The sequence below is a fragment of the Coturnix japonica genome, chromosome 7 (assembly GCF_001577835.2).
Source record: "Coturnix japonica isolate 7356 chromosome 7, Coturnix japonica 2.1, whole genome shotgun sequence".
Classification (NCBI taxonomy): Eukaryota; Metazoa; Chordata; class Aves; order Galliformes; family Phasianidae; genus Coturnix; species Coturnix japonica.
This window is the reverse complement of record NC_029522.1, coordinates 2986131-3000385: the sequence shown is the minus strand read 5'-3', so window position 1 is coordinate 3000385 and position 14255 is coordinate 2986131. Positions and strand designations below refer to the sequence as shown.

The following is a 14255-nucleotide window of genomic DNA, read 5'->3' as shown; positions in this document are numbered from 1 at the left end:
ATCCCAGAGAGCTGAACGCATGTTGGCCAGGCGAGTCTAGCAGGTGCTGTGCTTGGCAAAACCAGTGATTTCAGTGACAGCTAATTGAAATGCCGTGGCTTCCATTAGAAATCCTGATTAGCTGTCAAGTCCCAATGAACGTGAGGAATCCTCACTCCTTTGCAGAAGCCAGAAGGAAAGACGGTGTCTGATAGAACACAACCAAACCCTGCATGGCATGTTAAAAAACAAGCAAAGAAAAAACCCCATACGAGCAAAAGAAAAAGCACTTTAACAAGTTAAAGGGTGCTCTTCAGTCTTTCACAAATCCCTGTGACGTAGGTCATTTCAGTTTTCTAATTAAGAGCATGTCAAGATCATGCATATGGGAAAGGAAGCATGCATGCATGTAGTTAAGGAAACTACACAAATGGGGAAATAAGGAATCCTTGTCTTAAGTTATTTAAAGCAAAAGGAGAAAAGCATGAATGGCATCAGCCAAACTATTCTTAGTTCGGTTAAGGAAGGGAAAGCCACAAAGGGTTCAGATAGAGACAACTCAGTGAAACACACTGCAGCCAGGCTAAGCGCAAGTTCAGGCCATTGGTAACTGCACCAGTCAGAGCCTGGCAGCACAGCAACCTCACGCAGAACCCAAACGGCCAACAAACTGGGACATAACTTACTAAAACAAAGCAGTGAGGGTGGAATTTCAGGTGGCAGGATGCATTAGGAGCACACTGCACGCATCTGTTGTTTCACAAGCTGAATGTTTCCAAGTACTCTTAAGACACTGCTCATGCACACATGTACTTTCACTCAAGAGAGCGTGGCCAGCTGACCACGTCCCTTATGCAACGTTCACACTTGAGTGTTCCTCTACCAAGTGATCCCCAAGGGGTACACAGAGGGCTGGCACACACCACCCCACATTGCAATGCTTTAAACGATCGGAGCAAAGAAGGGTAGCTCTTTTAAACCCACTATTTACAGGTTCATTCTTTCTGAACAATTTCTCAGCATGCAGAACGTGCTGCCAACTTCAGAAACGTACCCTTAGAAGAAATCACTCCTCCAAGTGCCTTCCTGCAGCGCCCCGAGTCCCCCCAGTCCCTAACAATGACACTGGATTGATGCCAGCCCTGCTAATCAGGACTGTGGTGTGATGGACTCTGTTATTTGAACTGCAAATATTTAATCTAATTTAATAAAATTGGACTACACGATATGGCGGTTTTAAATTACAAATACAAAGCCAGAGTTTTGACTGGTGCCAAAAATCTGAAAAGCTCGCTTGTAATAAAGAACTTTATTTAGGATGGGCTCCAGCCTTCCCTGCCTTTTGTTTACACCAGGCTGTTCGGGAGTCCAAGCAACTTAACATTCTTGGCAATGGGGTTTCTGCAGGATATCACTGTGTTAAGAGTCTGAACTGCTGTGACACTGAAAGGAAAAGAAAACAACAAAAAAAAGAGTCTCCTCTGAACCTTGCAAAGGGAACTTGCATGCATTGCATACAAATCCCCAGCAGATTAATGCCAGTGCCCACAAAGAATAAGCATCGGTGTTCTGGAAAAACAGAATCAGCTGACTATCGTCCTATTTTAAAACAACAATGATTTTTAATAATGCTATTAGACACGTTTATCTTCTTTAATTCACTCTGTCTGACAGTGTTTCTATCAGCCAGAGGCTTAACCAGAACTCAGTCTAGGAAACAATGGCGGTATGTTCAGACACTCTCTCTTTCCTTCTGCAGAAATCCACTGCTACAGCTTCTGCAGTGGGAAGGATGATCTATCCTCAAATTAAAACTGTCAAGAAATGGCCCTAAAGAGAGGGAGGTTTTTGGTAAAAGACCATTTCCTCTGTGGGCTTGCTAACATGTGCTCTGCAAAAGTGAGGGTCCTGGATTCAAAAGGAATAGGAAAGAGAAGAAAGGTCCTCAGATTCATGCTGTCCACAAGCCCTGTGCAATAGATATGAAGCAAAGGGATGCTTCCTTGTGAGGACACGCTGTGAATTCCCAGAGGAGACCGACAGCCTTCAGCAGAGAAGAAGCAAATGGCATCAGTGGTTGCTAGCAGCCCAGGACCGGCCTTCCTTCTTCCAGGCAGATGTGTATGCAAAGCACATCCTCCTGTGCTGACAGCTCCAGAACCGAAGGAAATCTCCTTTCAAAACAGTCCTCCAGCAGCACTCACCTCCTCTATGCAAGGACAAGTCCTGAGGCCCAGACAGCGTCACTTCATCTGTCTCCAACACTGACAAGGCAACAGCAGATGCTGCACCTAATGCAGTGTTTGCCTTGTCATTATCTAGAAATGGAGATGAGAGGATGCCCTGCCCTTCAGCAAATTCTGTTTCCCTCTCTGCCTTTGGAGTCCTGAAGAAAGGGCCTGCTTTCTTGTCATCACTTACCCTGAAGGCCCAGGGCGTGTGCAGGAAGAGCCCTCACCTTGGGAAGGGCTTTTCCATCTTGATTCTCGTGCAGCTGATGGTGTTTGATACCTGCCAGCCGGCCCAGCCACAGATCCACCCAGTAGGACAGGTACTATGGTGTGGAAAAAAAGTTCATAAAATGCCTTCAAAGGCACAGAGCTGGGAGGCAAGAGGCACAGGGCAGCAGTGCATAAGTGTTGTGTTTTTCCTTGTCAGATGGCAAAAGAACAAAAAAAACAAAGAGAATAATCCATCTTCACATCAGTTTACAGAGATGACGAAAATCATGATGAGGACGCACAAGACCCACCTGACTTTTAGCTATTAGGAGAAGAAATGTTGTGAGAATAACCATGTCCCTCCTAGAAGGAAATGGAGATGCAGCCAGCTCCTGGGAACTGATTTTGGATAGCCAATCCAACCAAAGGCTGTAGTAAATCCATAGAAAGAACTGGGTAACATACCGCCATCACTCCTGACCACCACCATCACTAAAACCAGTGCTCATCCCTGTACATTTGAAGGTCCACAAAATACACCTGGGAAATAGCTAGGAGCACCTGTGGGACGCACAAAGCTCAATCAAGACAGGATTTTCCTATTCTGAAGCAATTTTCAACACACACCACCATCTGCATCATCCATACAAGCTGCAGAGTTCCCCAGATTGGGGTGAGCTTGTTGCAGCTCGGCTCTTCCCCGAAGGGAAGGCTGCTGAGGATCACAAGCCTGCAAGGTTAGAATCTGAGGCTGTGTTGGCCAAGGCATGTGATATGGAGCTGAGGACCACAGCCAAACAAAACAAACTGGTTTACATAATATATAGCTGAGAAATAACTGACTTGCTTAGCCGCTGTGCAGAGAAGAAACCTAACTGAGAAATAACTGTCTAGGTGTGAACCAAAACCCTTGCAGGAAGTCCCTACACTTTGACTGGCAGCAACGTTTTTATTTATTTAAAGTATAAACTTGTATATAAAATGCAAATCCCAGAAGAAATGAACTTTTCTTGGTACTTTTCTCACTCAGCAAAACATACTTTGACTTCAGACACGCAGATCTCTGTATTAGTTTTGACTTTGTGAAAACATCTCACAAGCTTTGACACACAACGAAGCTGTCTTCTGCATGTAGCTCTGCAAGCCTGCATAACCAAAGCCTCCCTCTAACACTGCTTGCTCAGTGACAGCTGGAAGGGGGAGAGGAGAGTGGGGTGGTGTGAGCGCTTCTTAAATAAATTGTTCCATGAAATACAGCTTTCTGGCAACGTACTCCTTTTTTTTCCCTTCTCTTTTTTTCTTTTGGAAATGTAAGGACCAAATGTCACAGCAAAGATGGCAGGTAACGTGGAAAATCAATGGGAGCTTTACCTGTTTTTCTGAGTGGGAAGTCATCTTTGGAATCATACATCCCCAGGACAGGGTGATTGTAGGTGCCAGATACGCCACTTTGAGGTGGGGAGCTCTGGTCCAGGGAGCTGTGCTGTGTCTTCCTGCATGGTCAGGAGAGAAAGAGAAGGGAGAAACTTAATACAAGTACAGCACAAAGGGAGAGAGTTCAGTTTTGCTTTCTCTGCTCCACTGCGAGCAACGAGAAGGAAAATCTCTCAGGACCAGCTTTCTCATTCTAGGTACTAGATAGAGATTAAAAGATCATCTGAAGGCTAATATACAGGGAGGAAACTAAACACATGCTTAATTTTCAGCACTGGAATGGCCCTGTGAGCAAGGCTCAACATATTTAGGTACTTAACCACATTTTTAAGCACATCCCTGAGCTAGGTTTTGATAAGTTCTATCTGTAAAGCTAAGTACAGGTCTCTTTACTTCCCTAAACTACAGCATGAATGAACAATTCCCCATCACTGCATAAAACCCCGAGAGAAAGCCTAAGGATGAAACCAAACCAAAGGATGGGCGCATGAAGGGCCACATGTTTAGGATGGCCAAGAGCAGCCCTGCTGCTGTACTGTGCCCTGACCCCAGCACTTAGCATGTATTGGACCAAAGCACTCAGCACCCTCCAAGGTTAACTTCTGGAGGCTGCTGATTTATAGCTTTGAGCAGGAAGGAAAGCACATGCTATTTGCTAAGGGTATTAAATAATGAGTTTTCTAAACCTCCTACCTATGTGGGTTGGCTGCATATCTATCTATCTATCTATCTATCTATCTATCTATCTATCTATCTATCTATCTATCTATCTATCAAATATTCTTTAAGGAACAAAATCGAGCCATTCCCAATTTGCAAATTACTCTTCAGCCCATTGGGTTCCTTGACAAGTGCGTTTCGAAGCTCGAGCCGGGAGGCGGTTGGGTGAAATGCATAACGATTCTAGTTACACCCTCCCTACATCTACACATGCCCTTTGTCATCCAGGCACCAATAACTTCCCTTATGCAGCACAGTTTAATCATCACCTGAAATAAAAACAGAACCACGTTGAAAAATATTTGAATCCCTCCTGCAAACAGACGTTGCTTTCTCTGCCCAGATCTGCTCATACCATAGGAGGGCTGCACAGGGAGATGTTTCACAAACAGGAAGCCCAGGCTCCGCAAGCCAAGAGCCCCTCAAACCCACCATGGCACACAATCACATTTTTCTCTTGCCTATACAAGCACTAAAAGTTTTTTTCTCTTTCGATCATGAATTAAGCTGAACAATCGTGTACATTGAAGCTATTTTCATCACTTTGTTAGGGAATGCGCAGGAACTCAAAGGGCCTGTTTAGATGTGCTCCGGAGCTGCTGAATGACAGATATTTCACTCAGCAAACATGAATACATTGCGTCGCTTGAGGACTAGGATCCAACACCCTACACTGCTTAGAGCGAAATGCATTGGTCTGCATGCCCGTTCAGGAATTTCAGAGGTCCTGAAAGAGGTGAAATTGTATCCTAAATCGAGTTTGCAGGCATTCCTGAAAGTACATACCTTCACATAACACATCCTCTGTTCTTTGGGCTGCGAGGTCCACCAAAAGCCCGTGCATGCAGCAAAGCACACGTGACACTTCAAACACATGCATGCAGTGTAAACTGAATACAACTGGATGTTGGAATGCTTTGTGCACAGAGAACAACAACACATACATACGTCGGCATAGTTTCACATGTAATTATTTCTCTCTATCTCCTTAGCATGCAAATACTCAGTTAAACTCCCTTCCACGATGGTTACTGCGCTGAGTGGCTACTTCCCAACAAGGGAAATAACAGCCCTGTTTGCTGAGCTCGAGGTGCTCCATCTTTGCTCCCAGTCAATCACTCTTATTTATGTTAAGTCTTCAGGAGCAGGACCTCCTGCAAGCAGGGCTGCCCAGCAGATTCAGAACCCACAGGAGGGACAGTCTGACAATGGAATTCAAACGAACCTCTTCTTTTGTTGCCTGTCATTAACATAATCTGAAAATTATAGTCCACCACGCAGTTCTAAACACACATTTAGACTGGAGCTGCATATATTAGAGAGTATACAAAATGGCTTGAAAACCATGGAGGAAATACCGAGCAGGATCTCTGTGAAAGCCTCTGAGAGATAATATGGAGCAGCTGAAGGAGCTGGGGGTGTTCATGTGGAGCAGAGGAGGCTCGGGGGGACCTTATTGTTCTCTACAACTGCCTGAAAGGAGGTTGTGGTGAGGTGGGGATCGGACTACGTGCCCAGATAACAGCAATAGGAACGGATGTGATGGTCTCATGCTGCACCAGGGGAGGTTCAGGCTTGTTATTAGGAACAATTTCTTCTCGGGAAGAGCGGTGCTGCAGTGGCACAGCTGTCCATGGAGGTGGTGGAATCACCATCCCTGGAGGTGTTCCACAACCGTGGATATGTGGCACTGAGGGATGTGGGCAGTGGGCATGGTGGGGTGGGCTGGGGTTGGACTTGGGGATCTGAGAGGTCTTCTCCAACCTGAATGATTCTATAATTCTATGATTACATAGTTCTTTCTTTTAGTAGATCTTTTGGACCACGAGTATATTGGGAAGACCTCTGCAGCTAGTTGCTTTCCATCTCAAGGTTTGACCTGCAATGTCCTTTAATACTGGTGATTAATTAGAAAATATCCACTGATTATAGACACTAATGTGGCCCTGCACTGGCAAAAGACAGTGATGAGGGAAGCTCAGGCCCGTCCAAGATACAGAAGGTAAATCATCCACACATCTTAGTGGACAATAACAGCTATTTTACATGTAAAGAGAACATAATTCATGTCAAAGCCACTGACGCAGAACTCTTGTGGTGTTCAAGACCCTTAAGAGAACTGCTGTTTACAAGTAATGCTTTTGAATTTTTTAAAGGAAATTGCAAACCTTAATAATACCAAAGGAAGTGCTTAAAAGCAGGCGTGTCATTTCAGAGACTATTTCAGCATCTGTTACCATTTAATTGGTTTGCCTGCTCACAGTAGGAGCATCAAATCTATCTTCTGCAAGCCTTGTTTGCGTGTGTCAAATCCAACCACCACCCAATTAAATCACGTTACAAGTATGTGCGTAAATATCTCTGTAACTGAATTGGTAACCTATGAGATGATATACAAATAAATAGTAATACAGAATTCATTTAAAGGTTTTCTTTCTCTTTTTGTGTGTATGGGGGTTTTAATGTAAATAGAAAGGGAAAAAAAAACCAAACTTCAGTTCATGCCTTAACAACCAAAGGGCTGAACTTAGGGCTGAACTCGCATCTGCAGTTGCACAGCCTTGCTGCCCTCTTCTTTTTGCTGGGCAAAATGAGTTCCCATCTGCCTGCAACTCATCACTGGAGCATGCCCTTGGAAAGATTTGTGAGGCCTCTGAGGCTCCTTCTTCCCTCCCGAAGTCTTGTGCTGGAAACCAAACCCTGCAACTAAACAGATGGAGGGGAGATGAGGGAACAGTAAGCCCGTAAGAAAGGGGCTTAGCCTGTTGTGCAGCAGTCTGTATGCTGGCTCTACCTGTAGCGTCCCTGAAGCATCACAAGAAAGGAATGTTCAGATGAAAACACACCACATTAGCAACAAGAAATCATCAAACTAATAAACCTTATAGAATGTATCCTTATTCAGAAGGGTCTCATCTTTTGCACGAAGCAAGGAAAGAAGACTGAAACTCAAGGCTCAGGAAGTTACTGCACCAAAGCTGGCTCTGCAGCGTATGCCATGTCACAGACCTGGACTCAGCCAAGTGGTGGGGTCATGGCGAAAAAGAAGTTAATTCTAAACTGTGAAATATAAGGAATGCAGACCACTCCCAAATTTCTTTTTTCCCTTTTAATCATAGATCACAGAATGGCCTGGGTTGAAAAGGACAACAGTGATCATCGGGTTTCAACCCCCCTGCTATGTGCAGGGTCACCAGCCACCAGACCAGGATGCCCAGAGCCACATCCGGCCTGGCCTTGAGTGCCTGCACAGGGATGGGGCATCCACAGCCTCCTTTTCTAACTGATTAAATTCATCTATGCTGACAGTTCTAGGTGAGGTTTCTCCAAGACAAGAGAAGCAAAGATTTTTGAAGAAGGCATTCATTTACTAGCCTTAACCCTAATATAATATAACTTCTGCATTAAAAGTTAGGCATTTTAAACATTTAAAAAAAATAAAATAAAAATGCATTGCCTCAGAGAGCCTTCAAATGCCTCCAAAATCTTTGTGAGTCTCAATAAAGAATAGTGGAAAACCAGTTATTTAAAAATACATATTTACGTTGTCTTGATTTAAATTCATTCTTTCCTATTGCTCCTACTATCTTCCATACCAACTTAGCAGGCCTTAAACACCATCTCTGCATACCCTACTGACATTTCACCACCTTAACCAGCGTCACAACCATACAACTTTCAAATCTCAGATGAGATTTTCACAGACGTATTAGAATTGCTCAATCTCCCCCTGGCAGGATAATGTTGGAATCTTCTGCCAGCTACACTTCAGCATTTCTGTTTTGGCTCATAGCTGGGATATCTTTCAAATTTAATTTCAGCTTAATTTCTTGCATTTGGAACCATCGACCGACAATGACCTCATCAACCCCACATAAGCGCTTATTGCTGAAGACTGAAAATGATATCAGATACTCAACTCGAAAACAATTTTCACAGCAAAACTGTCTTGGATTTTTTTCTCATTCAGAATTTCATCCATTTTACGGTCAATGAAGCAACATTCCAAACAGGTCGCTCCTTTTTCTTTTAATATAGATATTTTGATAATGTTTTAGTAGTGAATGTTTCCAAATTACATCAAATTTCCAAGTTTTCTTTAGGAAGAAGTGGATTTCTGGAACTGGAACTTATACCTCATTTCTAAAGCCATCTGTGGCACTGGGTTTATTTGCTCTTTGGCGCGTTAGAACTAATTGAAGAAATCACTCTTTGCTTCATTGTCATTATAAGAACACCTGCTATCTTCTCACTTCACACGACATTCGGATATTCCAGGGTATCCACAGTAGAAAATGTAGACATCAGCAGAAGTACAGGCAGGGTGCACTTCATGTTTGCAGCAGTTCACAGAGAAACAAAACTTCCAGCTTTGAGAGGCTGAGATGAGAAGCAGGCAATAAAAGCCATGCTAGCTCAACTATCCTGAGCTGCAGTTCACTAAGCATAAAACCTGATTTCCTGAAAGTTCATGTTTTATAACCCTTGTCTGGATCAAATCCCGGTGAAAAACTAAAGAACTTATAAAAGGCAGATCTTGGTGGCTTGGTTAGCTTAAGTAATCATGGATTCAAGATGACAGTGAAGACCACTGCTCACAAAAATACAGTGACACTGAATAAGAGGAAAAACATTCACTTGGAAACCCTTTAAAAATGCTTTTTTGCTCACATCATTCATCAAATTCAACCTCTAGTTCTCTCAGCGTTATGGTTGGTCAGTAAATACACCAGGCCTATTCCCCAGCTGCAGCAATTGTGAGAAAAGGTGGCACAGGCTGAATCGTACAGATAAGCCCAGCACCACTTACCCGTACCAGAAGCGAGGGTCACTGGAAATGCAGTGGTTGAGATTCCGGTGTGCCAAAGCCTTCTTCTTATTTAAGACAAATTCTTGTAATTTCATCTTTACTTCCGTGCTTGCCACTGCACCTGAGAAGCCAAATACAAAGATATTCAATCAGTTGACTTTGGACAAAAGCTGTAGCAAAGAAAAAAGATACATCCTTTAAGAATTAAAAGTTCTAAAAGGATTCAGAATTAAATGCTTGATTTTATTCCAGTCCAATAGAGAAGCTTCTGTTTCAAAGAGAAGAACAAAGTGTCTCCAATAAGGAGCTCTCCTTTTTTTTCCCCCCTTAGCTCTGCTTATAATCACACCGGATGTTTGCAGATGGAGATATGATCAGAGATTTATCATTTTACTACAAATGATCTCTAAAGAGGATTTTTACACTTGCATAGGAGTTAACTTAGGGTAAAGAGCCACACTAGGTATTGCAGCTTTAGTTTAATGGAAGGTATGTAAGAAAAAGGGTCTTGTGTACACTCATGTTTTTAAATGTCATATCTGCAAGCAGAAGGGGAACGAGATGAATGTCTCATATGTAGATGCTGCCTTGAAAAAGCTTGTAAATAAGGACTTCTTTGTTCAGAAGTATCTGTGTACAATAAGACACACATAATATTCCAATTCACTTCCAAGTGTGCAATCTATTTCTTCAAATAGAAAATCTAACATTTAAAGAAAAAAAAAAAAGTCAGTAATTTCACTGCGTAGAGTTAAAATGTCAACTGTATAATTTCTAATCATCATTTCCTCCACAATAGAGACCAGTCTGTTTTACTGTGGTGATGGATTAAAGTTATCATTCAGTTGACAGAACAGATTCGCAGGCACAGTTCCTGATGGAGTAATGCATAGAAAGTCTGGCAAGCTGAACATGTGGAAAATTATGGTTCATCTGCACCACAGCGTAAACCAAGAATTCCAAAAGGAAAATAACTGGGCTACAAGTAAATGAAAAGGCCAGGAAAATCGTCTGCTCTGCTGGCACACCTACAAATATGACACAGGGTGATCTTTTGTCTCCTGGATCCTATGCAACAACACAGTGCCATCTGACAGACTGGGGAAACAATATATATATATATATTTAATAACTCCACAAGGAAGCTGGAATAATTCTACAAATCACAGCCTGAAGATGTAATATTGCTCAACCACTGAAACGGAGCTGAAAAGCTTGAAAATTCACTGTTTTGGAACCCAGCATTTCTCACTAGTTGTACAAAATGTAGGGCTTGGCGCTTGCCCCAGTGGGAAGTTCAACTTAGGAGCTGGAGGTAAATTCCTATGAGTTTGAGAGCCACATGGCTAGACCAGAATAGGTGACAAATTCATGCATAAAGGCCTTATCTCTCCAAAAAGTGTCATCTCTGATCTATTAGCATCTTAAAAACACTTAAACACGGTTGTGTTCTATCAGTTTTAGATAAATCTGACATTATTTAGAGGATTTGAAGCCAAACGTTGGATCGTGAGGTTTCCAAAAGCTTCCTTGGCACATCTTCCTCCTAAACTAGCAGCTGATGGGCCCCACATATGCTAACAGGATAAAAATGTGGAGATCTTCTCTACCCAAAGCAATGATGGAGCTGTGGACAAAGATGTCATGTTGAGCAGACTATCGTTCAGCTCCTGATCCTTGAGTCAAAAGATGAAAAGAAAAACCTTATTCATTTTTAATGTATCATATACGTAGTAATATGATACAGGCAGAACTACCCTGCGATACCCAGTGGAGACATTAGAGAAGAGGAAGCGAAAGGCAGAAAGCAAAAACTGGCACATAGGTGATGGTGCATCACCATGTAGAGAACAGGCAAAGAGGGCGAGAGCAGAAGTCAGATGCCAAAAGCCCACATGTATGGAATAAATCCAGAGGCAGGAAGCCAGACAATCAGCCCTAGCAGAAGTGACAGACCACAGTAGGGTAATAAGGAATGAAAGCACACAGGTTACATGCTGTGCCAGAATCGAACTATAATTGTATGTAGGATAAAGCATGGGTAGCGGTAAGAGAATAAGGGTCAGAAGCAGGAGTGAGCTCCCCCAAGAAGGAGAGGGGTTGTGCAGTGCAAGAAGAGAGGAGCAGAACAAATGGGAACTAACAAGAGAAAGCCCCTAATAATAGTGTGGGCTGATCATAGCTGGCCAACATGTAGGAGAAAGCCCCAGCCTGAGGCTGCCAAAGCAGAAAGGCATGGAGTGGTTCCTGCCCAGGAGGGAGACAGGAAGACAAATTTGGTGTGTCTGGAAACACTGATGAACATGGCACGGTTCTAGGTTCAGTTATAGCAGTGGAAAGACAGAACAACCAGCTCCTCATCCTGCCCAAAAAACACCTTTAGTCTCATATGGACTTCCCTTCTTCTCTTGGAAGTCGTGCTTTGATCGTACGCTTTGTGATAACAGATTCCAGTTCACAAGGCACAGCTCTAGGATTCCCGAGATGAGAAAGCAAAGAACTGCTATCGTGTTAATTTAACTCTATTTGTGATTTGCCTTCTAAAAGATACAAAACAATGTCTTTTGGCTTACAGTGATGGGGGAAGGATGGAGAAGAAATGACATCCTTCAACTATTACTCTTCAAATTTCAGACTTGGACAATTTCAACTATTACTTAGTAGAATTTTCTGATGTGAGAAGGATTTTTAAGAGGCGAGCTGCCCTAGTGATTATAAGCTGGAGTACTTCTTAAATAAAAGTATTTTAAAAATAAAACTGTAGCCATGGGAACTAGATTCTCAACTTAGCACCCTCAAGTTCTGCTCTTTCCTCTGCACCTATGTTTCAACCAAAAGGTGCTTCAGACTCAGGTGCTCAGGCACGCAGGAGCTTTTGTTTACTGCAAACTATCTTAATGAGAACAGCCAGAAGTCTGTTTTGCAGAGGGATCCATTGAAACACTGATACAAGGTAAGCAGTTGATGAGAAGAGCCGGATTAAGTGGAAGTACTTACAGGTCTCACCCAGTTCAAATTGATTGTTTTTATTTGGGAAAACAGCCCAATTCAAATGCTTCTTTTAAGGAAATTCTGATCCTTTGGTTTCTCTCCTACAGCTTAAACACAGAAAACCCAAACAAAACAAACAGACCTTCGACCTCCTATGAACTGCCTTGGTGAGACATTGGGGCAGGTCTCCAAGTTCCCTCACCTGAATGAAGGTTAAACAAAAATCTGTTCTCACACGATGCATGCAAAGGGAGTGAGGAATTCAACCTGCAGAAAGCATTTGCAGTCTCCTCCACCCCAGCTCCTTCCTGCAAGAGAAGCTGTTCTTGTAGCTTTGTCTTGTTCCTAGTCCCCAGACAGCATCTCATCTGCTGGTAGCCCTTAGCCCTCTCTGCTGCTTCCATCACAGGCTTCCTTATTTCACATGGAATGGAGACCTAATGAGTTGATAATACAACTCTGTAAGGTATTTTTCCTCCCATTCACTGCTAAAAGAAAACCGAACAAGTAACCAAAGTGTCTTTGATAAGGGGATTTGTGAGGCCATAATCATGTTACTGAATCTTGTGAAGTGCATAATAACACGTGGGGAAGCCAACCACAGTCTGTACCTCATGAAAGAAGTGCTTCTGAATGAAAACACTTTAAAGCTAAAAACTGAGAACTCGCCTACAACTTAAAAGGGTGAAATTAAGGAAAGGAAAAGAAAAGCAGTGTGCATCTGGTGTATTTTATGGGTTTAATATTCTGCCTCCATTAGGAAAGCTGCCAAAAATACTTCAGAAAATGTTAAATCAAATAAAGAGACGATATGCTTCCTTTTGAAAAATGCTAAAACGGCATTTAGAAAGACAAAAATGAAGATAAAGCATAGAAATAAATTCCTCTTTTACCCTCAATACCTCCAAAGCGTCTACATTAGCTCCTGTGCAAGGAAGCTCTGTAGAAAGACTATCAGGGAGGTTTCTTTAGCTTTATGAAGCTGCTTTATGGCTTCCATCCATCTGCTCTACCTGTCATCACTGAACCAAGAGAGCTTTTGCTACTTACTCTCCTTTCCTTTCTCTTTGTTTTTCAGCTGTTGAAGTTTCTGCTCTCGGTGCTGCTTCTCCAGCTCCTGCTCCTGCCGGTGCTGCTCCAGCTTCCTCTGGTGCTCCAGCAGCTCCTGCTGATGCTTCATTGCCAGCATCTCCTGCTGCTGCTGCGGGGAAGGGACGAGGGAAAAGCAGCAAATTAACACAGTCAGACCTCCTGGTGCTAGAACAGAACTTCCCATCAGTTGATATTAATCACGTTTAGACCACAGAAGGAAGAAAGGTAGCATTTTCTTTCTGGAAAGAAGTACTCCCAGGCACTTTGTGCAGCCCTATTTTCTAATTCAGGGCAGTGCTCAATGCTGCCATGCCAAAATCTGGTGCCTGTGGATCCTGTCCTAACACAGCACAAACCACTGTGCAGCTTTGCTGGACAAGTCACTGACCCAGCTGAGTTGTGTTGGTTTTTTGTGTATTCTTTTTCCCCCACAGCTATTTCAGTTGGGCATTTCTTTCCCCCCCCCCCCCCCATCACAAAACTACGACATCTTACATGCATTCTTGCTGAAGGAATACAATTGAGCTCATGTTCAGGAGCCTGTTCAGTGTGCTCCATCAACACTGGCTCTGCAAGTTCCACCACACAAATGTATTTCTGAATAAGCTTTAATTACATAACTTTACATACTGGTTTCTCCAAAGGTCCTTCTCTATCAGTGAACAGACAAGAGTTCCCATGGACCAACTCATCTACTGCAGCCTTTTAACTTCATTGTGCACTGGTCACCTCCTGTCTGCTGTGCAGACCTCACACCTCAGATAAATGCTTCCTGGAGGAAAGGATCA

General features: G+C 43.0%; 1 protein-coding gene across 10 annotated transcripts in view; it reads right to left on the bottom strand.

Moving 5' to 3' along the window:
• The window catches only part of HDAC4 (histone deacetylase 4), a 186954-nt gene that overhangs the window by 75198 nt on the left and 97501 nt on the right, over positions 1 to 14255 (bottom strand). For 7 of the 10 annotated variants that reach the window (XM_015867781.2, XM_015867780.2, XM_015867787.2 and 4 more), the window contains 3 exons: positions 13426 to 13576; positions 9385 to 9505; positions 3792 to 3913 (listed from right to left, as the gene is read on the bottom strand). In XM_015867781.2, coding sequence (XP_015723267.1) covers positions 3792 to 3913; positions 9385 to 9505; positions 13426 to 13576 — 394 coding nt within the window. The remainder of the gene's footprint in view (positions 1 to 3791; positions 3914 to 9384; positions 9506 to 13425; positions 13577 to 14255) is intronic. The other 3 variants (XM_015867784.2, XM_015867788.2, XM_015867786.2) reach the window with 2 other exon arrangements.